General features: G+C 46.8%; 1 protein-coding gene across 1 annotated transcript in view; it reads left to right on the plus strand.

The window, feature by feature from the left end:
• The window catches only part of LOC147448822 (putative sucrose-phosphate synthase 1), a 70,087-nt gene that overhangs the window by 539 nt on the left and 42,989 nt on the right, over window positions 1-26,559 (plus strand). The window contains exons 2-8 of the mRNA XM_086521282.1: window positions 27-116; window positions 1,102-1,316; window positions 1,467-1,530; window positions 1,605-2,303; window positions 2,720-2,842; window positions 2,965-3,096; window positions 3,266-3,442. Coding sequence (XP_086377408.1) covers window positions 27-116; window positions 1,102-1,316; window positions 1,467-1,530; window positions 1,605-2,303; window positions 2,720-2,842; window positions 2,965-3,096; window positions 3,266-3,442 — 1,500 coding nt within the window. The remainder of the gene's footprint in view (window positions 1-26; window positions 117-1,101; window positions 1,317-1,466; window positions 1,531-1,604; window positions 2,304-2,719; window positions 2,843-2,964; window positions 3,097-3,265; window positions 3,443-26,559) is intronic.

The following is a 26,559-nucleotide window of genomic DNA, read 5'->3' on the forward strand; positions in this document are numbered from 1 at the left end:
GCTTGTGTATTTTCTTAAATCTCCAGGCAACGGCAACAAAAAATGTTCACGAACGCAACATCCGGTTGGAGAATATGTGTTGGAGGATATGGCACCTCGCACGCAAAAAGAAACAGGTAGATCGAGTAGATTTTGTTTTATGTACATTGCTTTTGCAATCCGGGATAGTCATTTATGATGCATACATGGCTCATATCCGAGGTTTAGCATTAACAAGCACCATTCTGGGTGAGAGTTGTCCTTTGTACGTTATCGATTTGTAGATAAAGAGAGCAGATGGCTCGGTCTTGGAGATTTAAAATTACCAAGTGCTTTAAAAAGGATTGTGTTTTTCATAGCATCACTCGTAATGTTAGGATTTGGAAAGTAACCTGGAATATCAATGGTCATTCTGATCCCGCAATCATCATAATACTAGGCATGGCAGATTAATGCGATTGCTATGCTCCGTACCGTTGGCCCTGAATTTTAAAGTTGTCTTTTTCTTTTTTGTTTAAAGTTGAGTACTGTTTTTAGTTTTAGCCAAGTAAGCTGCGTCAACTTATTTTGCGTGTCTTTTTTCTAAAAACATTTTTACGTTAATAATGTTCTGTTTTATCTAGTTTTGTTTCATAGCAAATAAAGCGATTTTTAGGAATTTTTATTTTTATTTTTATTTTTTCTTGTGTCCCTTGCTTTTATAGTTTTATGAGTGCTTTATTCCCTCTTATAATTCGTGAGTTCAGATTATTCTGAACTTATGAAGGTATACTGAATTTTACCATTCCAACATGTTGACTGCTAGGAAAATTGTCAAGCACCTTTTCACCTGTACAGCTTTAAAGTTAAACTTTGAAGGTGATGACTGGATAGTTCATATGCTATTATAAGGTAAAGCCTGCCTAAATTATTCCACAAGGTAGAATTTGTTGTGTTGGTAATTGAATTTCTCCAATGCTATTCAATGGACATCATATCTTAGCTTAAACTATGTCATCCCCCATTTAGTGGGTAAACTATAGAGCTTTCCATCCTTTCTAATTCATTTGCAATTCATGTGACATGTTCAGGACCTTTTGCACATAATGCATAGTTCATTCGATAGTTGTTTATTTTGTGTAGATTGAGTGGGAACATGCCCAACGGCTTGCAAAGCGGCGCCTTGAACGTGAGCAAGCCCACAAAGATGCCACAGAAGACATATCTGATTTTTCAGAGGGAGAAAAATCAGATCCTGCTTTGGTGGAAAGTAGAATGCCGAGAGCGAGTTCAGTTGATTACATGGAAGCATGGGCAGAACAGCACAAAGAGAAAAAGCTGTACATTATACTGATAAGGTATGCTATTTGGTTGTATACTCTGGTGGCATGCGAAAAAGGTGCAGGGTTTTTTTCTGAGTGGGAGAGGGATGGTGGTTTTCTGGCATGCACTTCACCTGTAAACTACTATCTGGTCCTTTCCTGATTGGTTGCAGTTTCTCATTGTAGCTTGCATGGGCTTGTACGTGGTGAAGATATGGAGCTTGGTCGGGACTCTGATACAGGTGGCCAGGTTTGCATCACTCATTGCCCTTCAAAAAGATTATTATAAGACAAGAACTTATGCACTGCTATCTTGTTGATCAGGTTAAATATGTTGTAGAATTGGCAAGAGCACTGGCCCTGATGCCTCAGGTGTATCGAGTGGACCTCCTGACCCGTCAAATATGTTCACCAGAAGTAAATTGGATTTATGGTGAGCCCACGGAACAGCTTACCCATAGGAATTACAGAAATGAGGAACAAGAGCTTGGTGAGAGCAGTGGAGCTTACATAGTGAGGATCCCTTTTGGTCCAAGGGAATGTTATCTTCGCAAAGAACTGCTTTGGCCATACATCCAGGAGTTTGTTGATGGTGCACTTGCTCATGTGTGCAACATGTCTAAGGTATTGGGTGAACAGGTAGGGAACGGGGAGCTTGTCTGGCCCCACGTTGTTCATGGGCACTATGCAGATGCTGCCCATGCAGCAGCTATGCTTTCTGGAGCTTTAAATGTTCCAATGGTCACAACTGGTCACTCTCTAGGAAGAAATAAGCTGGAACAACTTCTCAAACAAGGTCGTCAATCCAAAGAAGATATCAATGCAACATACAAAATAATGCGGCGTATAGAAGCTGAGGAACTGTCACTTGATGCATCAGAACTCGTGATAACCAGCACCAAACAAGAAATCGATGAGCAGTGGGGACTTTATGATGGTTTTAACGCGCATATTGCTAGATATCTCAGGGCAAAAACTAAGCATGGTGTCAGCTGCAATGGTCACTATTTTCCCCGCATGGTGGTAAGTTTTATTTCAGCTTTCTATCACCCAAGTGTGGTAGATTGGTTATGCCATTTCCCTCTTGAATAACAGGTCTTGAGTTCAAATCTCCTTGTTAGATAGATCTTTAAGGTCTCTTGGGATAGTTTCCTACAACGTTAAAATTCTCTTTTTCTTCTTCTTCTCTCTCTCTCTCTCTCTTTCTCTCTCTCTCTCTCTCTCTCTCTCTCTCTCTCTCTCTCTCTCTCTCTCTCTCTCTCCCACACACACACACACACACACACACACACACACAATCGCACAAAAACACACATGCGCTCATGCATTTGTGTATGCACACACTCCTAGTCTCTTGCACGCCCATTTGACCACGTAAGTATATATGGAACCAATTTGGCATGGAAGCAAATTGAACCATCTACCTTGAATTAGTACAGGTTATTCCCCCGGGAATGGAGTTCAATCAAACTATCGAGCCTGATTCCGGAGATGCAGCTGATGATTTTGACGCAGTTGGAGACGTTCCCTCCTTGCAAGAAGAGCCTCCAATATGGACTGAGGTGCCATTGCTCACCATAGTCTGTTGCACACTGCTTTCATTGTGCTGAGAAAGCTTCTTGAGCAAAGCCTGTGTATAGCAATGTAGTTAAAATTATCTCTGAAGCAGACTATACTTTCCCAGATCATGCGTTTTTTCACAAATCCAAGGAAGCCAATGATTCTGGCGCTAGCACGTCCTGATTCAAAGAAGAACATGACCACCTTAGTGAAAGCTTTTGGAGAATCTCGCCCTCTTCGAGAGCTGGCTAATTTGGTGGGTCATTTAGTACATATTGCAGAAGTTGACATTACGTCCTATATATTTTGTTTCCGCTTTCATTTATCATTAGGAAAGGGTCGAAAATCTGTGCTGGATATCTGTATGGCTTCCAATTTTACTGAAGCTCTTGTAATCACTGAGATAGAGATGTTCTCAATTTCAGACCCTTATCATGGGAAATCGGGATGACATTGATGGAATGTCAAGCGGCAATGCAGCAGTACTTACAACTATCTTAAAATTAATAGACAAGTATGATCTTTATGGCCTTGTTGCATATCCAAAACATCACAAACAAGCTGAAGTGTCCGACATCTATCGTCTTGCTGCAAAGACAAAGGTTAGTACTTTTACTTTTTGAAACAGTTAATACATGTGTGTATGTCGGATTTTGACGTTTGAGCTCAAAACCTTGTGTTAATTTTGCAATGGTGGTACAGAATGTTAAGAGTTGGGAACGAGTGGGCTTTTGCACTTCTAATGTCAGTTGTCTTATTATTGGCAGATTCTATTCTATTTAACTTAAAAGGCTAGGGTACCAAGAGCTTAACATTAGAAAAGAGTATGTGTTCTAATGTCTGTATCATCTTATCTCCCACATTGACTTGTGAGATTAGAGGTGGGAAAGCCCAACTTATATGAATCATCACTCAAGGTGAGTTTTTGAGGACAAAAACTCTACTTCAAGGGGGGAGTGATGTTCCTACGGGTAGGATGCTAGAGGCTAGGAGTCTATTGGAATAGGGGCCTAGGGGTATCCCTATTGCAAGAAATGCACAAATGCACACATGGCAAAGGGTCCTATTTATAGGAGCAAGGCTAGCCTATAAAAGGAGTTGCTTCAGCGTGTCTTCTAGATGTCAACTCAAATGGCAAAGTCTCTGCTCCATGCAAGAAGGCTGTCATTGTAAGAGGCCAGGTCTCAGCCTCTCCCAACTCAAATGGCAAAGTCTCTGCTCCATGCAAGAAGGCTGTCATTGTAAGAGGCCAGGTCGCAGCCTCTCCCAAGCTCTGAACAAGCTCATGGAAATTTTTTCCCCGGCTCTAGGTGACCGTGCGCATCTTTGTGAATATTCTTACTAGGGGAACTCGATGCTGAATTCTATCCGGAAGAAGCTCCTTGCAAGTCTCCATACCCGAATGAACAATCTTACTCCTGAATAGTTGGGTACTTCAAGTGAGATCTCGACTTCAATGCTTTGGACTCTTTTTGGGAGTTTACCTGCAGGATGCGGGAGATTAGGTATGATACCATTGCATTGGGAGCGGCTTAGATGGTAGTGCAGTTGCTGTTCTACTTGTGTGTCGGAGTTCAAGTCATCGGTGTTTGGGCCCTTGTGTTGAAGATCAAGGACATTGCATTTGGAAAGGAACCAACATGAAGAATACAAAACACTATGCATGCGCTGTAGACAATTGATGATTGTTAGTAGGATTATGCATAGGTTGTGTTACAAAGCTCATTGTCTTGAAGAATCTTGGACGTGATGTGTTAATAGTTCACTAATGGGGAATCTTGGTCATAGCGTGGTTTATAGTTTAACTTTTTGTGAGGCGAGATGACAAGTTGACGCTTGCAAATTCGAGGTGTATCCAGTAGTTTTGACCATTGTGGGGGTGTCCATGATAGCTTCTTGATCGACTTAGTCTTCCTACATATGTTCACTATGAGTTGCAATGAGGGTATTAAAGTTATGGATCTCAAGTGAATGCCCAATGAGATCCCGTCTTTTTTTTTTTGGTCATTTTTAGGTATTTTTCACTTATTTGACATGATGATTGGGTTGGGCAATTGAGTTAAGAGGTATATAAGAAACCCTAGCCCCCATGGTAATAATCATCTAATTTATTGCCGTTTTGGTTGGTTCTCTCTCTCTCTCTCTCTCTCTCTCTCTCTCTCTCTCTCTCTCTCTCTAGCTCGACATGCAAGACGCCTAGCTCGACATGCAAGACGCCCAGCCAAAGTACTCACCATGATGAGAGATTTCATTTGAACCCACCACGCCCCTCCCTCTATCTCGTTTCAGTTCCAAATCAGCTTAAGATTCATTTCCTTAGTGTTTTAGTTTTAGCTCTTTGTACTTTCCGTACTCAAACTTGGTATCAGGTTCACCAATTGTAACTTTCTGGTCTCATAGGTCATTTTGGCCTTTCAAAGACGTTAACATAACATTTCATTTATAACATTTCTCTCTCTCTCTCTCTCTCTCTCTCTCTCTCTCTTTCATTTCTCTCGCGCGAGCGTGTGTTTTCTTCCGTTGTGCGTGCACTTCTGATGAGTTTACCCCAAGATGGGGGAGATCAGGTATGATAACATTGCATCGGGAGCCGGGCTTGGATGTCAATACAGTTGCTATTCTACTCTCTTGATCGATCGCATTGTTACCTTCATAGTTATTTACACTCACCCTCGATAACCTCACAGCAGTCTCATCTCCTGACCTAAGAGATGTTATCCCAGCTCACATAGATAGACATCGAGTCGTGGTTTGGTGGCATTTTTGGCGTGGATCGTGCTTTGGTTGACATTGAAGGATTGGATGCAGGAGGTATCGGTAGGATGGTACAGATAGATTGGTGTAGCCACTCCTTTTTTGAGAGTCTCTTCACAGTGTAGATTGCTTCGTCTGACTCTCTCTTCATGGAGGATGACGCAAGCTTAGACTATTTAGGAGGGCACTATCCAGTGGTGGTCCACAGTGATTGCTACAGCATACAATAGCCTCTTCAACGTAGACAGATGAGCTTGGCTTTCCTTGTTTTTGGAGAGCTCATTCAGTGCAGTCAGCTTAGTTTGGCCTTCCTGGAGTTTTTGTGGATTCAGCCGATTGGCCACATTGGGTTGTTGCTTCTTTCTGTTTTCTCCAAATGTGTGTCTCACTGACTACATACACCACATATTTTTCTTGGCATTCAAACCATCCCACCAAAAGCTGCATTACGCGACTTACCTTGTCCTGTATCAATGTTCTCAAGGCGCACATCAATTCATGGCTGAGAATGCACATAGTTTGAAGTAGGGTCCATCTACGTGCAAGAAGATGTAACCACACATCTAACAAGGCTACACCACCCAAATGTTCAGGACATGTAATATGTGGCCAAGAGATCGAGACCAAATGTGGTAGATTAGCACGTCTTTTCCACAACATGAACCGAATCGGTTGTGTAAGAACTCTCAAGGGTTTTTGAGACCAAGACACGAGAGGCAAGAAAAAGGAAAGCATGGAGAGCATAATCACTTGTCGCTTTTAGTCTTAACATGGTGGGACTTCCAATAAACAAACTTTTTCTCAATGCGGCATGAAATTCTCAAGTAATTGTTTATTGGAGACATTAACTCCAATAGTGCTAGGATTGGCATAGTCTCTGTCACGATTGTGACTATGTTGCAGTATTACATCTACTTCTAGTTACAGATACGCGAAGTGCCATGCCAAGGAGGACCCTTGCGCTTGGATGGTCATGACTCTTCGCTCTAGAGACATACCTCTTCGCCAAAAGCCACACTCCTTTGACGATTGGTCACACCCTTCGCTCTACGGGTGCGACTCTTTGCCCAATGGTTGCAGCTCTTTGCCGAAAGGATGTGTCTTTACGTCTAAAGTCATGTCTCTTCACCAGGAGACATGTCTTTTCATTTGTGTCTCTTCGTCTCCTATATAAGGAGCCCTTGTATCACACATTCAATGAATCAACACAGAGACTTCTAAGCCTTGTTTCTGAGTACAGTTCAAGTTTCTTAAGTCTTAATCATGAGTTTAAGTAATTAATGAAGGATTAGCAACTAGAATCCTTACAGTGTATCAGAGAAAATTTTTCCCCGTGGACCCGAAGGTTGTGAGCCTCTCACCCTCGTGGCTACACTCTATCCCCTTCCTGGAGTTGTATGGAAGCAGAAGAAAGGTCGTACGCATGTGCATACGAGCATATGAGGTAACTTGATATTTTTGTTCCAATAATGTACATAAAGGACAACAACGAATGTGTGCGGTGTACCTGCGGCCAAATTCGGTGCCTCTTCGCAATCGGCCACCTCCCCTATGCAACCCTTGGGCAGCAGGTAGCACCTCTTCGCTTTATACACTCCCCTTTCATGTGAAAGGGCACTGATCAGTGCCACTCCATCGTGCTTTGCCGTTTGTGTCCGTGTCGTGCCTCTTCGCGCGGGCTCTTCTCTACGGAGGTGCCCCTTCACCAAAGCGTGACATGCGCCAAGCGGCAAGAGTTGTGCATAAGAAAATTTACTCGCTGGTTGTGATGCACTGGTAAAACATACGCTGGTTGAAAGTTAGGTAGAGAGTGTTTTTTTTTAAAACGCTGGCTGCACCTTGTATTGGCTCTATTATTTAAGTTGGCCGCCCGCCCCAAAATTGGGTGGCCGGCCATAGGGGGTGAACTTCATCAAATGAAGCTTGCAAAAATTCTTTCCGCACCCTTTTCACACACCCCTTGGCGCACAATTTACCAAATCGCTAGGCTGGGCTGAAACGCTGCGCTGGCTGTTTTGACTTTCTGTGCTGGATTTTTTACGTAAAGAAACCAGCAGCGCATAAGTTTCAACGCTTTCAATTTGATTGGGTAAATTGCCCGGTGGTGAACCTCAAAACTGGCTGGCTTGCCCCAAGAATAACTCAATGTGGACACCTTTTAATTGGGGACAATAACCACCAGCGTTAAAAAAAAAAACACCAGGCAACGTAGGACTCTCTCTCCTACCATACGATTGCTAGCTATGGGATATAATGCTTGCCTTCTTGGAGCGTGTTTTGGTAGCATTACTGCACCATATTCCTTCATATATGCTCCCAGATGGAACCGGATGGCACGGAGCTTTGCAAGATTCCGAATCTCCCGCACATAGACGAGATTCTCGATAAAATTTTGCTAGAGAATTCCCCTACACATGAAGTGTTCATGATTCTAGATTCTATAGCTCAGAGCCGGAAGTCATAATTATTCTGGATACTCCAAAACCCGAAGTTATTGAGATTCCCGATTTGCCAGAGCCGGAACCCGCTCCATAGGCCGTTCCTGCTCTTGCAGTACCCGTGGCAAAAGCTGCTTCTTCACATGTTCGAGTTCCCTTTGAGACGTAACCATGCCGAATTCTCAGGACGAAGGTGGTCAATCAGAAGACGCCCGTGCTCTTATGAAGGAGCAGATGGCCACACTTTTAACAAGCCTCGCATCGATTCACAGTCGTTTGGATCAGATGCAGATGCAAACCTCTTCTCGGAGTCACCCAACTGCTTCTCGGACTACACATGCAGTTTCTCTGCCATCTTCTTCTGACGCTTCAGTGGTCGACCAGGAAGAACCACTCACACAAAAGCCTTTGGAACTCAAATTTTCTCACCCAAAGCATGGTTTCTCAAAGACAACTAGATACAAAGTATCTTCGTGCGAGCAGCAAAAGCCTCAGCATGAATATTCTTGGAAATGCTACAGTTCTAAGCAACCTACTTCTTATCGGAATCATCAGCAACAAAAGCAGCAATATGAAGCTTCCAAAGGATCATGAGCGATATCAAGATGGGCTTACTTAGTGGCACATATATCTGTCCCTAGTCGAGTACTAGGTCGTGAATGGCGCGACGTTGGACAAGCTCCCCCTCGCGAGCCATGCCCTACATTTAAGTCTTTCTTGTCTGATGGTGGTATAGTTGAAGATTTATTGATCCTTTCCTTGTGCAAGAGGATCCTTCAGAGGTCTAAGAGGCAACAACTCCTTTGACCTCCTCCTTCTCAATTGGAAGCCTTAATACCCGCTGAGAAAGCTGAAGATTCAAAAGATTCTGGTTCTTGTGTGACAACGGACACGCACATAACTCCTTCTTTGGCCGTGATCCAGGCAAAAAACTCGCCTCGTCATCGTCCTTGCAGAATAAAGTCTTCGTCTCTGAACACATACCCAATGCAGTGGTGAACGAAGAATCTTCGTCAACTTTGAAGACTCCAACTCTTACTCTCAATGATACAAAGGATAAAACAGATGTAGGCTTCAGTCGCTACAATTGAATCTTTGGACACGAATTGTTCTAGTGATAAACCTTTACAGATGGATATACCTCCAAAAACTATTCTATCTCACTCTACGACATCCCTTCAAGAGGATTTTAATATTCCAGACAAACCAATGGAATACCTTACAGATTTCCAACCAGTGGTCATCACTCATCATCATCAGAAAACTCAAGTCAGTTTACCAATAATTTCACTCGAAGCAGATACAAATTCAATCTTTTATTGGACAAAGCTCGAAGTTACAAAGAACTTTGACAAAGGCACTAATCAAGTTGCAAATATGATCAATATGATCAGTTTTCAGTTTGGCGAAATACTCATGGTCAATAACAGTCCCATGAAGTGGGACTTAACAGAAAGAGCTTTGGATGCAGAAGCACAACAACAATATATTTTCTTCTCCTTGAGTTTCTTCAACTACCCTGGGTTTTATTTAAAGAGGGAGGGAATGTCACGATTGTGACTATGTTGTGTTACCATATACATGTGGTAGTGATGTGTGTGAACACACTAGGACCGTCGGGGCATTTTTTCCCTCTTTAGGAGGTTTTTTCCCCCGTGCATTGTATATACGCCCATCACTCTAGGGCTATCTATCTTTCCGTTGCACACTAAGTAATACACTCTCTATTGCGTGCCTTGAGCTTCCTTCATCTTCTCCAAGCTATGTGTGTTTCTTTGCAATCCTAATTCCAACAATTGGTATTAGAGCAGGTTGCGTCCTCTCGGGCTTAGTCGCCAATTGCTCTAGTACACGCCTGCTCACTTTCTCCGATTTCAGTGAGCTTTGGCAAGCGTTCGCAGGTCTACAAATATTTTCGGGTGAGCTCGTAGAGCTCGGTCTGCTCAGATTTTTGATTTGGGCTCATTTCGGCCTCTGTTTCCACTACAGGCAGTACTGCATATGCTATTTCGTCATTTTGTGCAGAGTTTCTATCAGTGTCGTTTTCTGCATAACAGGTGCCTTATAGTCTTCTACGGTTTGTGCTATATAGCACGTGTTGTTCCCGCTCCGTTTCTCCTATTTTCGGGCAGTTTTCACATCAGGTGCAGCATTTACCATGGCTAACAACAACAACACAGATGTGTTCAAGATGTTTGTTGCTGAGGACAAGTTGGATGGGGATAACTACCCTATGTGGGCTTATATGATGCAACATGTTCTTGTGTCAAAGGGCGTCTGGAACATTGTGCAGGGCATTGATGTACGTCCTGGTTCTGAGGATGTAGGCGATGTTGAGGATGTTGCAGGTCTTGTTGCAAGGATTGCTGCTGTTAGAGTTGTTTTGCCTACGGCAGAACAAGCTCGTTGGGATGTTAAGGATGCGCAGGCTCATGCATTGATTGCGTTGTCTGTGAAGCGCACCATTGTTCCTCACATCCGTTCAGCAAAATCTGTAAAACAGGTTTGGGATATTTTGGCTGGTCTTTATGCAAGTCGGAATGAGGCTAAAATTGCTTTGCTGCGTAAAGAGTTAGAGTCAAAGATTATGCATGAGGAAGATGATATGGACACTTTCCTTGCTAGTGTCAAGGATATCAATAAGCAACTCATTTCAGCAGGTGAAGTCATTTCAGACAGTTCCTTAGTGCAGACTGTTCTTGATGCCTTACCAGACTTTTGCTAGTACTTGGAGACTTATGACCCAAGGAAATCCAGAAGTTGTTAAATTTGATGCATTATGCACATTGCTGTTGCAAGAGTCACTTTCCAGAAAAAACAGGACTAGGCAGCGTGCAGTTGAACAAGCTTTTATTGCTTCTCAAAAAAAGGGTGGTAACAGTAACGCAGCCACTTTTTATGGTTTTGCTGCGAGTGGCAAAACTTCTGTTCCTAATGCTTTTGCTGGCAGCACTTCGTTTGGCAATTCTGGTGATAAGGGCAAAAAGAAGATGCATTGCCATTATTGTAAAGCTAATGATCACTTGATCAAGTCGTGTCCTAAGTTGAAAGCCAAAGAGGCTAAGAAGAAAGAGGGTGGTTCCACTGCAAATGCTGGTTCCACTACAAATGCAGCCATTGTTGAGTCTTCTGTGAAAGGAGACTATAATGCTGATGTTGATGCAGAATGGGCTTTTAGCGCAGAGTGCACTTACAATCCTGCTGTCCATGATGCATGCTTGTCAGTTGCTGCAGATTCATATGTGTGGTATTTCGACAGTGGTGCTACAAAGCACATTACCTCACATCGTGAATTGTTTACCTCTCTCGAGTCTGTCCCTCATGGGAATTCAGTCACTTGTGCCAAAAATGCCTCTTATCCAGTTCAGGGAATTGGAAAGATTGTGCTTACTGCTGCAAATGGCAGTTCTTTCACACTTGTTGATGCACTTTATGTACCTGGGATCAAGAAGAATCTCTTGTCTATATCCGCACTTGCTAGACTTTGACTTGTAGTCAAATTTGTGGATGACAGATTTACAGTTTATGATCTCAGTTTTGGTGATGAAATTGTTGCATCTGGCCTTTTGTGCCGTGGGTTGTATAAGCTCACTTTGTATGACAAGTGTGGACAAAATTTTGCAAATGCTGTTGCAGATTCAAGGACTATTTCAGATGCAAAACTTTGGCATGCACGTTTTGGTCATGTGAATTTTGCCAGTTTGCTGCGTTTGCAGAAATCTGATATGGTTGCTTCTTTGCCACCTCTTGAAGCACCAGTCAAACATGTTTGTGAAGGCTGTATTTTGGGTAAGATGCAGCGTTCTAAATTTCCAAAGGATGGTTTAGTTCGGGCCACACGCAGGTTGCAGCTTGTGCATAGTTATGTTTGTGGGCCCATGCAAACTCAGTCCTTGGGCAATTACCTGTACTTCGTGACTTTCATTGATGATTACTCCAGGCATGCATGGGTATTTCCGCTTAAAGCGAAGTCCGAAGTTTTTATGTGCTTCAAACAATTTCTGGCTATGGTTGAAAATGTCTCGAAATGTACTATGGACACCCTCCGTTCTGATCGAGGGGGGGAGTATATGTCTCATGAATTTAATGCATTTCTGGCTAGTCGTGGGATAAAACACCAATGTACAGTGCCTTATACACCTCAGCAAAATGGTGTTGCTGAGACGAAAAACAGGTCACTGACGGAAATGGCACGATGTATGGTCAAAAGTCAAGCTTTGCCGCATTCTTTTTGGCTTGAGGCCATTGTGTGTGCCACTCATGTACTTAACAGGTGTCCTACGAAAGCTTTGCAGTCTATTACTCCATATGAAGCATGGCATGATAGAAAGCCTTCTATTGAGCACATGTGTGTTTTTGGCTGTTTGGCATATGCTTTGGTGCCACAAGTGCAGCGCAGAAAATTGGATGATAAGGCTGTCAAATGTATTTTTGTTGGTTATAGTGTTGAAAGCAAAGGTTACAGGTTGTATCATCCGCAAACAAAATGTATTCTGGTCTCTCGGGATGTAATGTTTGTGGAAGATTCTGTTCAGCCCTTGCTGTCGTGTACTAGAGATAGTAATGTAAGCTCACAGGACATTTATGACACTTTGTTGCCTCTTTTGAGTGGTGGAAATACGAATGTAAGTTCCAATGAGGCAAATGTACAGCCTATGGGGGTTTCTGAAAATGTTCTAGATCAGCCTATTATTGATGCAGATGTACATGATGTACTTGATGAGGAAAGGGCTGAAAATGAGCAGGCTAGAGGTATGCCAAAATGGCTGGTGCACACTTTGTGTGACAGTAAATTGGATGCAACTTTGTCTAGTCGTACTCGTTCAGGCACTCGCCATGCATCTTATGTATCAGATTGTTATGCTTTGGCTGTGTCTAGCTTACATGATGTTGAGGAGCCTCTGTCTTTTGATGAAGCACAGAATTCAGAAAATTGGATGGCTGCTATGCAATCAGAATACGATGCACTTATAGAAAATGACACATGGACTTTATGTGATTTGCCTCCTGGCAAAAAGGCCATTGGTAGAAAGTGGGTTTACAAGTTGAAACGCAAGCCGGATGGTGAGATTGATCGCCATAAGGCTCGACTTGTTGCAAAGGGTTATGCACAATAAAAATGCATAGATTATAAAGAGAATTTTGCTCCGCTCCCACTTGTCGTATGACTACTGTGCGTTCTCTATGTGCATTGGCAGCTCATTTTGGTTGGGATGTACATCAATCAGACATTGTTACTGTTTTCTTGAATGGTGACATATTTGAGGAAGTTTATGTAACGCAGCCTCGCGGTTTTGTCATAAAAGGACAAGAGGACAAAGTGTGCAGATGTAAGAAGGCTTTGTATGGGTTGAAGCAATATTGTATGTAAAGCGTGAGGGTGATGTACTTCTCATTGTGGTTGCTGATCACTGGACCAAATGAGAGACATATTGCTGAATTTAAGGCTGATTTGAATGCTACTTTCAAGATGAAAGATTTGGGGCTGTTGCATCATTACTTGGGTATACAGTTTAAGCAGTGTGATGGTGGTATTGCCTTGTGTCAGAAAAGTTACATAGAGACATTGCTATGTAAGTTTGGACTTGAGGATTGCAAACCTATTGCCACTTCCATGGAAACAGGTTTGAAGTTGAGTCTACATGATGCTGGCGATCCTGCTGATGTCACTCTTTATCAAACTACTGTTGGCTGCCTCATTTATGTATGCAACACGAGGCCGGATATTCAGTTTGCAGTCTCACAGGTCAGCAGATTTATGCATAGCCCAGGGTCTAAGCATTGTCAGGTTGTCAAGAGGGCTACCTTAGTGGCACTTTACATCTTGGCTTGTTTTATCCCAAGGGGGGTTCATTGCCACCAGACTTACATGCTTTTTCGGACTCAGATTGGGCTGGTTGTTTTGACACGAGAGTGTCCACAAGTGGTTTTTGTTTCATGCTTGGCAGTTCATGTATATCATGGTTGAGCAAGAAGCAACCTAATGTGGCCACTTCGAGTTGTGAGGCTGAGTACAGGGCAGTCTTCACAGCTACGGTCGAGTGTGTATGGCTCAGACGCCTCATGGCTGTTTTGGGTGTTGGACAGGACACTCCCAACACTATCTACACTGACAGTCAGAGCGTATTGGCAGTTGCGGGGAACCCAGTTTTTCATGCTCGCACAAAGCACATTGAGGTGCATTACCACTATGTCAGGGAGAGGCTCTCAGCAGGAGGAGATCAGCTCGGCTTATGTGCCAACACAGGACAACCTTGCAGATCTTTTCACAAAGGCATTGTCTCGTGAGAAGCTTGAAGCTTTCCGCAAAGCTTTGGGCTTACTCCCCTTTGTGGACCGATCATGTCCTCAGGGCATGTGTCACGTGACACATCCCAACTCTATGTGTCCGTGGACAAGCTACACCACAGCAGGGTTCAGTCAGTTTCGTCAAGTTAGATTAGGAGTGATCTGGCACTTTTGTGAGTCTATTCGTAGACCGTGCATGCCCAGTCACTTAGCGTAGATGCATATCTTCCGGTTGCACACAACTTGATCATCGGAATTCCCATCAGAATCCATTAGCATCAGTTAGGGGAATATTCCAATGCATTTAGTCTATTTTCCTATTTATTGGTTATTTTCACTTATTATTTTTAAGTGACTTTCCAACAAAAGTAGGTAGGGCAATTTTGCTAAGTTAATATATAAGTAAACCCAAGTTAGCACTTTCTGTCAGAAGAGGCAGCAGGAGCTTCCCGCTCAACATGCAACTTCTCAGCAGTACCCACCCTCATGACCCCCATTGCCATACCTCCCTCATCCTTGGCGTTTCCATTATCAGTAGCTATCGCCATCATTCCCCAGTGCTTGGCGTTTTCCCCAGTTACCAACAGAAGCAGCAGGCTTTTACTAACGCGAGAGAACCCGTGCAAAAGCTCAGCGATTTCAGCCCAAGGCCCAGCGTTTTTGGTTCTTGACCCAGATCTGCCTGGCGTTTTTGGCAAGAGATAAGATCAGCCAGCGTTTTTGTTTTCAGCCCTAAACTGCATGAAACCACAGCATTTTCAGCAGTTAGCAAGGTAGTAGATTCACCCCAAGAAGGTTGCAGATTGATCCCCCATTTTCAGCCATAAAAACGCAGCCAAAACAGTCATTTTCAGCCACCGAAACAGTCTCGAAATTCAGCGATTAGAAGATCTCAGATTTCAGCCATCAAGTCGTCGTCGTCATCACCGTCGTCGTCATCGGCATAGTCCAACTTGCATCTGTCCATTGCATACGCATTGTACACCTTTGTGCAATCAAAGTAGACCACTCTCGCCGACGAGAGTGGGGCCTTCGGAGGAGGGTTTTTTTTTTTCCGAGAAAAAGATCCTTCTATTAGTTAATGAAAACTGCCCATAGGGCTACATCCACCTCTGCAAGAGAGGGCTACAACAAGCATGATGGGGAGACTCTCCCAATGAAAAAGAAGCATATATACAATGGGGCTAAATCAAGAGATGGGAGGAGGGAAAAGCCACACAGGTGGACAGTAGTGCCATCTGAGCACCCCCTGGACCATGGTGTAGAAAGGCCCAGGGCGCCATAGTCGAAGGAAAGCCTCGCGACGCTCCCGCATGCGGTCGGAGCTGCCCTGTAGTCCCTCAAGCTGTCCTCTGAGAGTATGGATCAGCTCTAGCCAAAAGTCACGAACAGTCTCTGCTGGTGGCACAGGGCGAGCCTCAAAGATGCGGAAACAACGGGCCCGCCAGATGAACCAGAGAGCTAGGCCGCTGATGAGCTCCCAACACTCCTCTCTCTCACTGCACCACTCTTGTGGAGTAAGGTCTGTAGCAGGCTGGAGTGTAGGTCGCCCCCCCTGTATCACTATCATCCTGCTGGTGGAAGATAGCTCAAACTGAAGTGCCGGGCCCGTGAGGGTGGACCAAGCCGCTGTCCCCCAAGTGTACTGTCGAGCCGTGGAGAGGGCAGGCATCAGCCGAAGAACTCGTAGCCACACCTGCTGGGCCGAGGGACAGTCCCAAAGATAGTGTCGCTGACTCTCCACCAACTGGTCACAGGCTGTACATGCGGCCGAGAGACCACTATGCACAAGCCTGCTCCCTACTGCTGTGGCTCTGTGTGCAACCAACCACTGGAACAAAGTGACGCGCCTCGGCTGTCTTGAGTCCCATAGCCTCTGCCAAAAAGCTGCCAAGAACTCAACTGTGAGGCCCTCCTCCTGCCAATGACGTGTTGCAGTTGGGCGGGCCTCTCTCTGTGCTGCAAGTATATGACGTCCAAGCCGAACAGTGTACTGAAAGAAAGGGACTCCTGGGCGGTCTGCAGAAGAGAGGGGGTCCCTCCATAGCCACTCACCAGGATCCCACTGTACTCGTGCCAGTGGACAACACTCCCAAGCCCATAGCCTCCAGTGTCCTGTCTCAAGAGTTGCTGGGTCAGGGTCTATGACGAAAGTCCTCCCACAGATGCCCACAACTCGGATCCTCTGGAAACAGCACTCTGCTACTTGCGGGGCCTCGACTGCAACTCGCTGTAATCGTCCCCCACCCTGAAGCTCGAAGAACAGGGCTGGGACAGTCTCTGAGCAAGCCCTGACTGAAATGAGAACCTCCAATCGTGTGAAGGCTCCCATCCACCGGGGTGCTACTGGCTCGAGAGGCGTGAGCCACTCAGCTGGAACTGACTCTGAGATGTCGTGACACATGCTCTGAACCCCTCTCATGCCCTGTAGCTGGACAGCCTGCACCTCCTCTGACAAACCTGTGAACTCTAGCCAGTCACCTAGAGAGCGCGCTGGACCTGCTGCCATGGGACCCCAAGAAACATGTGGCCTACTCCCAACCAAGTGGCCTCTCTGAGTGCTAACCATGGGGTTCCAGACGAGGGGCTGCCGTAGGCGCTCCTTCGTGCACGTCGGCTGTTTCTGCTCTAGGCCATGCCGTAATAGCTCCCAAGAAGGAAGCAAACTCACAGCGAATCGGTCCTCCAGTCTCCTGCTCAAACCAACTCGGCGCAACTCTGTAAAGATCCATCTGGTCGAAGGTTGCCAAGGGCCTCCTGAATGAGGCACCTTGGCACGAGGCCTCTGCAGCAAGAACTCCTTCCAGGGCTCCTCGCCTGGAAGAAGTCCTCTGACGACGAATTTCCCAAGAAGGGCTCTGCTCTGCTGTGGTGGATCAATGATCCCAAGCCCTCCCTGAGAACAAGGAAGTGTGATGACCGACCAAGCCACCTTGGCTCGGGCAATCTGATTGTCGCGACCTGACCAAAGGAAGTTCCTGATCAGCCTCTCTACCTGGCTGATGCAAGAACTCGAGAAGATCCAGCAAGAAGTGATGTACCACATAGTCGCCAACAACACCTGGTTGGCAACTACTACTCTACCAGCCAGTGAAAGTCGTGCTGAGCTCCAATGTAACAGCTTTCTCCTGATGGACAGGAGGAGAGGAGCAATCTGCTGCTCGGGGGACAAATCCAAACCAACCTGACAACCCAAGTACCGAACTGCAGTCCCTGGAGGAATCCACCTGAAACCCTCTCCTGGCATCCAAACTGGCAAAGGAGCACTACCAACCGAGAAAGCCACTGTCTTTCTCTAGTTGATCAATGCGCCCGATGCACAGTAGAAGGTCTCCAAAGCCTGCCCACATCTGTGTAAATTGGCCTCCTGGCCCTCTAAGTACAAGGCCGAGTCGTTGGCAAACTCAGCATCCATAAGCTCATCTCCCCGTATAGGGAGTGCTAAGCCCCTCAAACCTACCTGCTGTGACACCAAAAATCTGCTCATCGCCTCCGCATAGAACAGAAAGAGAAAGGGGGCAAGAGGACAACCGTGTTTGACCGATCGTGTGAGCATGAAGCGCTCACCTCTACCTCCTGCCAAAAGCACCCGACTGTGAGCCTGCATGTGCAAAGCTGACACCCCTCTGATCCAAGCATCTGAGAAGCCCATCTTGCGAAGCGTGCCCTCTAGAAAGTCCCAGTTAACTCTGTCGTATGCCTTCTCAAAATCGAGAAGAAGAATCACAAGGTGCTCCCCACGGAGACGTGCCAGGGCAGAAGCCTCCCAGAAAGTGAAGATGTTGTCAAGGATACTGCGTTTCTTGACGAAACCTGTTTGAGTCCCATGTATAAGGCTCTCTAAAAGTGGTTGAATCCTCAAACTCAGAGCCTTGGCAAGAATTTTGTAGGCTGAGTTGAGGATGGTGATGGGGCGCCACTGTCGAATCTCATCCAAGGAGCCACCCTCCTTCGGAATGAGGTAAATCAGGCCCTCACTCATGCTATCCTGCATCACTCCTGTGTGCAGAATGTACTGAAAGGCACTACAAAGATCTGGGCCAAGCAGGTCCCAGTACTCCAAGAAGAAGCTGGGAGTCAACCCATCCTCACCTGGACAGCTACCACGAGGGAGGGCCCTAAGAGCCGTGTACAGCTCCTCAAGCTGAAGAGGTAGCTCTAGCCTCTGGCGCATCTCCTCAGTCACAAGACAAGGCATCTGCGCCCAAACCTGCTCCCTGCATGCATCCTGTCTCTCTGATTGGGGCTCAGCCGACAGTAGCTCACGGTAAAAGTCAGTAGCAACTGCACGCATATCCTCAGGCTCACAAACAACTGACTCATCGGGTCTCCTCAACTGATTGACCTTGGCATGCGAGTGCCGAGGTCCCACTGTCTCAAAAAAAGCACCTGTCACTCTGTCACCCACCCGAGTCCACTGAGATGCCTGTCGGTGAAAGGCAAACTCATGGCGCCTCTCCTCTGTGCAAGCAAGCTCCTGTCGAGCCTGTTGTAACTGCTTCTCCAACCATGGACTGTCTGGATGCTGCTCCTGCATCCTCTGTAGTGAAGCAATGCCTCGTCTGAGACACTGCTCCTCCTCTCTCGCTGCAGCCCGTCGAGCCAAAGACTCCTGGAGAAAAAAGTGGCTAAGCTGAGCTAGGCCTAAGGCCACTCTGTCCGCAGGTAGAGCCTGGCTGTCCATGCCCTCTGTCCAGAGAGCCTCTACCCTCTCTTTGAGTGCTGAGTCCAACAAGACCCGCTCTGGGATGCGAAGCAACGTGCTCCCACTCCTCTGCCTGTCTGCCACTGTGAGGATCACTGGTGCATGGTCCGAGAAGGATGTCCCTGCCAGGATGCCCACTGATCCCCCCAAGTCACTGAAGTGGTCACTAGTGTAGAAGCGGTCTATCCGCGATAGATTCACTCCTCCCACTCTGCGGTCCGACCTAGAGAAGGCAAGACTCTCTGGAGGCCTCACAAAGCCAGAGTGCTGCCATGTATCCGAGACCCTCAAAGTCATACACAACCTCTCCCAAGCTGCTAACTCGACTCCATGTACAGTAGCATGGCTGCCTCCGATCCTGTCAGAGGAGTCCTCCAACATGTTGAAGTCCCCTCCTACACACCAATGGTCAACCTGTGGCAGAGACTCAACAATCTGTGACCAAAACTCTGCACGAGCACTTGCCACATTGGGCGCATAGATGTTCAGGAAGCCCACAAGGCCACCCTGAACCTGCAAAGTAATCCACTGAGCCTTGCCTGGCACAATAATCCCTCTGCCCACAATGGCCTGTTGCAATGAGTCCGCAACAGTCATACATACCCCACCCTGGATGCCTCCAGGTCCAAAAGCAGCTGACCAAAAGGTATCATAACGTCCCCGCAGAATCTGACCACATCGCCGAATGCGGCTCTCAGACAAATGGTGCTCTTGAAGCATAAGGAGATCAATCTCTCCTCCCACAAGGCAACGCTGAAGCTCCTGACGCAATCGGCCCTACTATCGCTGAAACTGGGGCCCACCTAATCCCTGCACGTTCCACGAGACGATCCTCATGGGGAGCGAGAGAGAACAGATGCTGCCGCAGCAGCAAGACGGACTATCTTCGAGGCAAGCTTGGATGGGGAGTAATCCACATGCGAGCGTCCTCTAGATAGGCGAGCCTGTAGTGAGTGCCTGGCCCAAGCCCATGCAGAGCGAGCCGTGCGTAAAGCAACCTCCTCTGTCCAGGAGTCCTCATGAATGTATACATAGCAAGGCAAACACTGCGTATCAGCAAAAAAGTACACCACAATGTGCCTACATCCTGCTGAGTCTGGGGGTGTCACCGCAAACTTGGCCAGTGGCCACAAAGTCTGCAGCAAATCTGTAACTCCAAGTTCTCCCATGTGGTGAGAGAACTCGAGAACCTGTGTATGCAACCATCCCACCACTGAGTCTAGGGACCACTCTGTCTCGGTCCGACCACAGAGGGGAAAGGAAAAACCAACTGCTGAGTCCAAGGCCTCTGTCCCCCTAGCGGCGAGGAACAGAGCGTGGACCCTGAAGCAGGCTGCCTCGTGGTCTGCTGCGGAATTGCGGAGAAAGCGAGTGAATCCGTAATCGAAGAAATCCCAGCGGCGTCGGAGGTCAATGCTCGTCAGACCACGAGGGATAGCTGCAAGGGAAGATGTTTGAATCTGTAGAGGGGGCCGCAAGAAGGGTTGACCCTCTCTCGCTAGGCGACTCGTGGCAAAGGCGCTGCCAAGAGATCTCCTAGCCGTCGGCGAGGGACTAGTCTCCTGAGTTGACTGTGGCATTGAAGCAGGAGGAGGGGGAGAAGGAGCAGGGGGAGGCGGAGGAGATACGAAGCGGAGTGGGGCGACAAAGACAAGGGGGCGAGGTGGGGAGTGGGCGGGGGAGGGGATGAAGGGAAATCTGAGGGTGGGGTGGCTGGCGAGGGTGAAGCGGAAGTGGAGGCTGGCGTAGGGGGCTCCTCCTGCTCAAGAGGACCAAAGCGGTTCCCCGTGGGAACCCACTGCTGTTGAGTAGGCACCTGAGGGCCACTCTGAGTGCCAGGTTGCCGCTGTGGTCCCTGGTGTCGACCGCCATGGGCCTGCTGCCATCCCTCCTTCGCTGGAGCCCCAGGCTCGGAGGGTGGCTCAGAATTTGTGGGCTGTGACGCTGGCTGTGGCTGCGGCCCAGCCTTGGCAGGCTGGGGCTGAGGCTGAGGTGTAGGTCGTGGCCTCCTCCGTGGACAGGCCTTCGCTAGATGGCCCATCTGTCTACAAATGAAGCACTGGTTCGGGAGACCTGAGTACTCCACACTTTGTCTAAACCAACCCCCACTCACCCGAGGCAGAAGGATGACCTTCGGGAGCGTGTGGGTATCTCTGACCAAAACTCGAACTGAAGGGATGCCAGCCGCCTTGGCAGCTACTGATGCTGCCGTATGAGGTGTCTCCAGGACAGTCCCGATGGCGGAGCCAATCCTGGAGAGAAGTGGAAGGTACTCCCTCCGTAAACCCGGAAAGCAGACTGAGATGAGGATGTTTGCCTCCTCTACTAGCACATCCGAAGTCGGGTCAAAACCATGTCGCCACTGTCGAAAGTGGGCGCGTGATGCTCGGATGGCCAGTGGACTCATAGCTATGACCTTGGAGGCCATCTCGGAAGTCTCGAACTCGATCTGGTAGTACCCCAGTCCGAGGATCTGGACATCCAAAATCTTGCCCACCTCTGCAAGAAGGCGGGCGTGGAGAAGGTCTCGCAGCTCTCCTCTGCTAGGACGGGTGCCGAGAACCTTGCAGATGACAGAAGTCGCCTGCAAGCGCTCTACCTCTGCGGCAAGGCTCGCTTGCTCTGTCGACAAAAGAGCAAGTCGAATGGTGGGCTCAGCGGGGTCGGGCGAGGGGGCTTTGGATGAGTCCCTCTGTGGCGGAGCTGGAGCCTCCATCTGTGTCTACTGCTGAGGCGAAGAAGCAGTCGGTGAAGGCGCTCTGCAACCGAGCACGCCGAGCACTGCTTGAAATAACAGAGATGCAGAGCCAAGTGTAGGTCCTTCAGGATTGACGAAGACGGGGGGGGGGGGGGGGGGGGGAAGAAAAACGGCAGCAAAGCGAGGAAAAAAGGGCAGCGTGGGGGGGGGAAGGTGGCGTGAGAAGGGGGGCGCTGCGGGCTGGCGGGGAGGCAGCGCGAGGCGAGGCTGCAGGCGGATGCAAGCGGGGGCAGGAGGGGCGGGCTGGAGTGGCTGGCGCGCGTGCGGGCGGGCAGGCAGGGGACGGGAGGCAGTAGGGGGGGGGGGGGAGCGATGGCGCAGAGGGGGAGGGGGGCGAGCAGCAGTAGCGAGCAACGTCCAGATTCCGGCTGTCGGATCTTCGGAGGAGGGTTTTACAATCTATCGGTGTCGTATCTCTTCTCTCTCCTTCTCTCAGTCTCATTCACTTGCACGCACAATATCCACTCACTTTGTTCGTGACCATAGCACTCTACAAGACGGAAAGCTCTCTCTTTCCCTAAAGAACTAAAAGGAACCTTGAGCAATAAAGATCACTAATCTTGAGAAATTACAACATTCATTCCGTTGCACATTACAGCATGGCACTTCCCTTTACTCATGTGCCAGCTCTCGTTCACCGCGTCACTCCAGGTCGGATTTGTTACCATATACATGTGGTAGTGATGTGTGTGAACACACTAGGACCGCCGGGGCATTTTTTCCCTCTTTAGGAGGTTTTTTCCCCTGTGCATTGTATATACGCCCATCACTCTAGGGCTATCTATCTTTCCATTGCACACTAAGTAATACACTCTCTATTGTGTGCCTTGAGCTTCCTTATCTTCTCCAAGCTATGTGTGTTTCTCTGCAACCCTAATTCCAACATGTTGCAGTATTACATCTACTCCTAGTTACAGATACGCGAAGTATCATGCCAAGGAGGACCCCTGCGCTTGGATGGTCACGACTTTTTGCTCTAGAGACATACCTCTTCACCAAAAGCGACACTCCTTCAACGACTGGTCACACCCCTTCTCTCTACGGGTGCGACTCTTCGCCCAATGGTTGCAGCTCTTCGCCTAAAGGATATGTCTTTACGTCTAAAGTCATGTCTCTTCACCAGGAGACATGTCTTTTCATTTGTGTCTCTTCGTCTCCTATATAAGGAGCCCTTGTATCACACATTCAATGAATCAACACAGAGTCTTCTAAGCCTTGTTTTTGAGTACAGTTCAAGTTTCTGTAGTCTTAATCATGAGTTTAAGTAATTAATGTTGCAGTTGTCACAAAGTGATGACGTGGCTACCAACAACAGAAACCCTAATTTGTGCCAGAAACCCTAATTTCCGGAAATCGTGGAGGTGAATTTTTTTTTTTTTTGGGTTTTTTTTGAGCGACGCAAATCTCAGCTTTTGGCTACGTTTTGGAAGATAGAGAGAAAGCATAATTGCTTTTTGTTGCTCTCATTGAGAGAGAGAATCTGCTTTTGCTTTCAAGCTTTTGGGGCTCTACTTTTGGGCATCCCTTGTAATCTTTATATACACGGTTTAGGGCTCACTCTGCAGAGCATCTGGACGCAGAGTTTGAGAGTGAAACCCTAACCGCTCTTTGTATTCTAACATTGATTTTAATACATAAAGAAATACCGAAAGGGGCACCAGTCTTTGGGGCCAATATCTCTAGGCATGGAACTTCGTCGGGCCAATGTAAATCTATTGTGATCTGTGAATTGTTTTGAAGTGGTTATTTGGTGCTGTCGCGATTGATTCTTGACTTGGAGTGTCCAAGTCTGACAGTGGTATCAGAGCACGTCCGATTTCTCTTCTACGGGAAATCTGATCCCCAATTTTTTTTTTCCACGGCACCTATGGCTTCACGCAAGAATCAATCGACTCCCTCTGCATCTGGAGATGCGGGCAGGGATCACAACGAAGATTCCGGCAGAGAGTATGGCCCACTCAGGCGGAGCAAAGAGAGATGAAGCGTCGTCAATTGATTGGCCATGCAACAAAGATGATGCTCAGTTTTGTGAAGGATCCGAAATTGGCAAAATATATGAGCGAGACACCTCTTCAGGAAGTGCATACGCAGTGGCAGAAAACTACTACACCACTCCTAAAACCCGCTCTGAAGAAACCTTCTGATTACAAACAATATTTAGAGAAGGAATTACAAGAGGTGGTTGATACACGGATTGCTCAGCTTTTTGATGCGCAAAAGAAAGCCAAAAAGCACGGCAAAAAGCAGAAGAAAGGCACTGACTTCCCGGGATATTTGGGTCGTCAGTCGACATTCGACAAGGCAAAGAAACAGAAGAAGAATGTTCGATTTGAAGGAGTACCCAGTTTTTCTTCTTCTTCTTCTAACAATTCTTCTAGCTCTTCAGATTCGAGTGAAAAAGACAGAAAAGGTAAAAAGCGAAGCAAGAAACAAAGCTTCGGAAAGGGCAAGAAAAAGGCAAAGAAGGCTAAATATCGCCCAGAGACTGACAATTCTACTGAGGACTCGTCTATAGATTCCGATGACGGAAACTTTTATGTGAACAAGAAGAATTTTTACAAAGACTAAGTCCGAGAGTTTAAGGAAGGTGGCCACTCGATCAAGTTTGATACTTTTTCAGGATACTGAGATGCTTCAAAGGCTTTGTCTTTTATACAGCAGTTTGACATCGCTTTCGTGGGAGGACGCTATTCAGAGCACTCCAAGATTCGGAGAGCTGCCTCTTACTTTAAGGGGAATGCTCGTACTAGGTGGTCCACTCTTCTTTTAAACAAGACTGCGCCAATTAAATGGCTGAAATTTAAGAAGCTTTTTATTTCTTCTTGGTTGACGCAAGAATATGAGCGAGATGTACGAGCTACTTGGAACCATCTTTGGATGACCAAGAAAGATACAATCAATGCTTACTGTGAAAGATTTTGGAGCTCTTTTCTACCCTCCTCTTTATTCAAGAAGATCTCGTTCAGAGAACAGATTGAGCGGTTTACCTTTGGTCTACCTACAGAGATCCGAGATCACTGTTTGGAACAGAAGTCAGCTTCTATTCAGGAGTTGATGAGTCATGCGAAGCGGGGCTTTGCCATTCACTCTGGCAGTCTGACCTACCCCACAGATGAGGCCATGACACAACGAGCCGAACAAACTTCTAGGAACGAAAGTAGAAAGAAAAAGAGCAATCCAGAGAAAAAGGATGCACGACTCAAGCTTACTCCTGAGGAGAGAGCTCGCTTCATCAGAGAGGGGAAGTGCTTTGGATGCGGGGAACATGGACATATCTCTGCGAAGTGTCCTAAAAAGGCACAGAAAGAACAAAATGATAAAGATGACGACAGGCCTGAGAGTTCGAGAGCAGCTGAGGAACGTGGCAGAAAAGGCAGATAGAAAAGCAGAACTGGTACCACATGGCGTGGGACCTGCACCGAATCTATTGAATGAAAGTACAAACTTTGCCGCTTTTGGGGCAAAGTGAAGGATCAGGAAGCTCTTTTGAAGGAGCCAAGGCAAACTTCTTCTCACTTGGAATTGGCGGCTCGATTTGGAATTACGCCCGACAGACTGATGCCACAGGCGGAGGTAGTTCGACTGGCACCCGGATGGGATGTTGCCATTACACTGAGCATTGGCAAACTTCGTTTGCAATGATAGGGGTGTTCAGGGCACGTGAGTGACGTTCTACTCAGGATCCCTTGGTACCACAAGAACTACGCCGTGGTTGACTACCGGGCCGAGAAAGCGACTTTGATAAATGAAGGGCTTAGAGATTGTACATGATGAACTTCAGTTTGTTTACTCATTCTTTTGTGAGAGAACTGAACGATGGATAAAGGTTGAATCTTTTTTGACCTGATCAAAAGAACGCCAAGATTTTTTCTCCACACTCATGCCCATTGTTTTTCAGAGGGCCTGAAGATCAGACCATTGACCTGATACCTGGAAGCAGGCCACGGAACCGGCCACCGAACCGTGTGAGCCGAGTATAGAATGAAAAGATTATGAATCCAGTGAAAGACCTCTTGGAAAAGGGTCTTGTCCAGCATAGTACTTCACCGTATTGCTCTCCACTGTTGTTTGATTTGAAGAAAGACGGATCTTGGAGAATGTGCATCGATTATAGAGCTCTCAACAAAATCACGATCAAGAACAAATTTTCGATTCCTAGGATCGATGATATACTCGACAGGTTACAAGGATCCTCGTGCTTTAGCAGGATCGATCTGAAGAGTGGATATCATCAGATCCGAATTGCGACGGGAGACGTCTACAAGACAGCCTTCCGGACTACTTTTTGGATTATTTGAGTTCTTGCTGATGCCTTTTGGCTTAACCAATGCTCCTGTGACAGTAATCCGGATGATGGACGGGATTTTTCGAGAGTACAGGCTATTTGTTGGCACTTTCTTTGATGATACCATTGTTTCTCCAAGAATGAGGCAGAACACAGAGATCATCTGCTTCAGAGACTTTTTGGGACACTTTGTCTCAGCAACAGGAGTACAAGTGGATTCGGCCAAGATAGAGACTATCCATGATTGGCCCGATTTGAAGAATGTCCATGAAGTTGGAAGCTTCTTGGGACTATGTTCGTACTACAGACGGTTCATTCGAAAGTTTGCAGAGGTTGCTTCTCCTTTGCATATTCTTGATACAGAAAGGAGTCCCTTTCTCGTGGGGATCCACAGAGGTGACTGCCTTTCAGACATTAAAAGAGAAATTGACTACAGGACCAGATTTGACTTTGTTGGACTTGCAGAAGTCATTTGAAGTATATTGTGATGC

This window comes from Adiantum capillus-veneris, chromosome 10, assembly GCF_014529385.1.
Source record: "Adiantum capillus-veneris isolate H3 chromosome 10, ASM1452938v2, whole genome shotgun sequence".
NCBI classification, from domain to species: Eukaryota; Viridiplantae; Streptophyta; class Polypodiopsida; order Polypodiales; family Pteridaceae; genus Adiantum; species Adiantum capillus-veneris.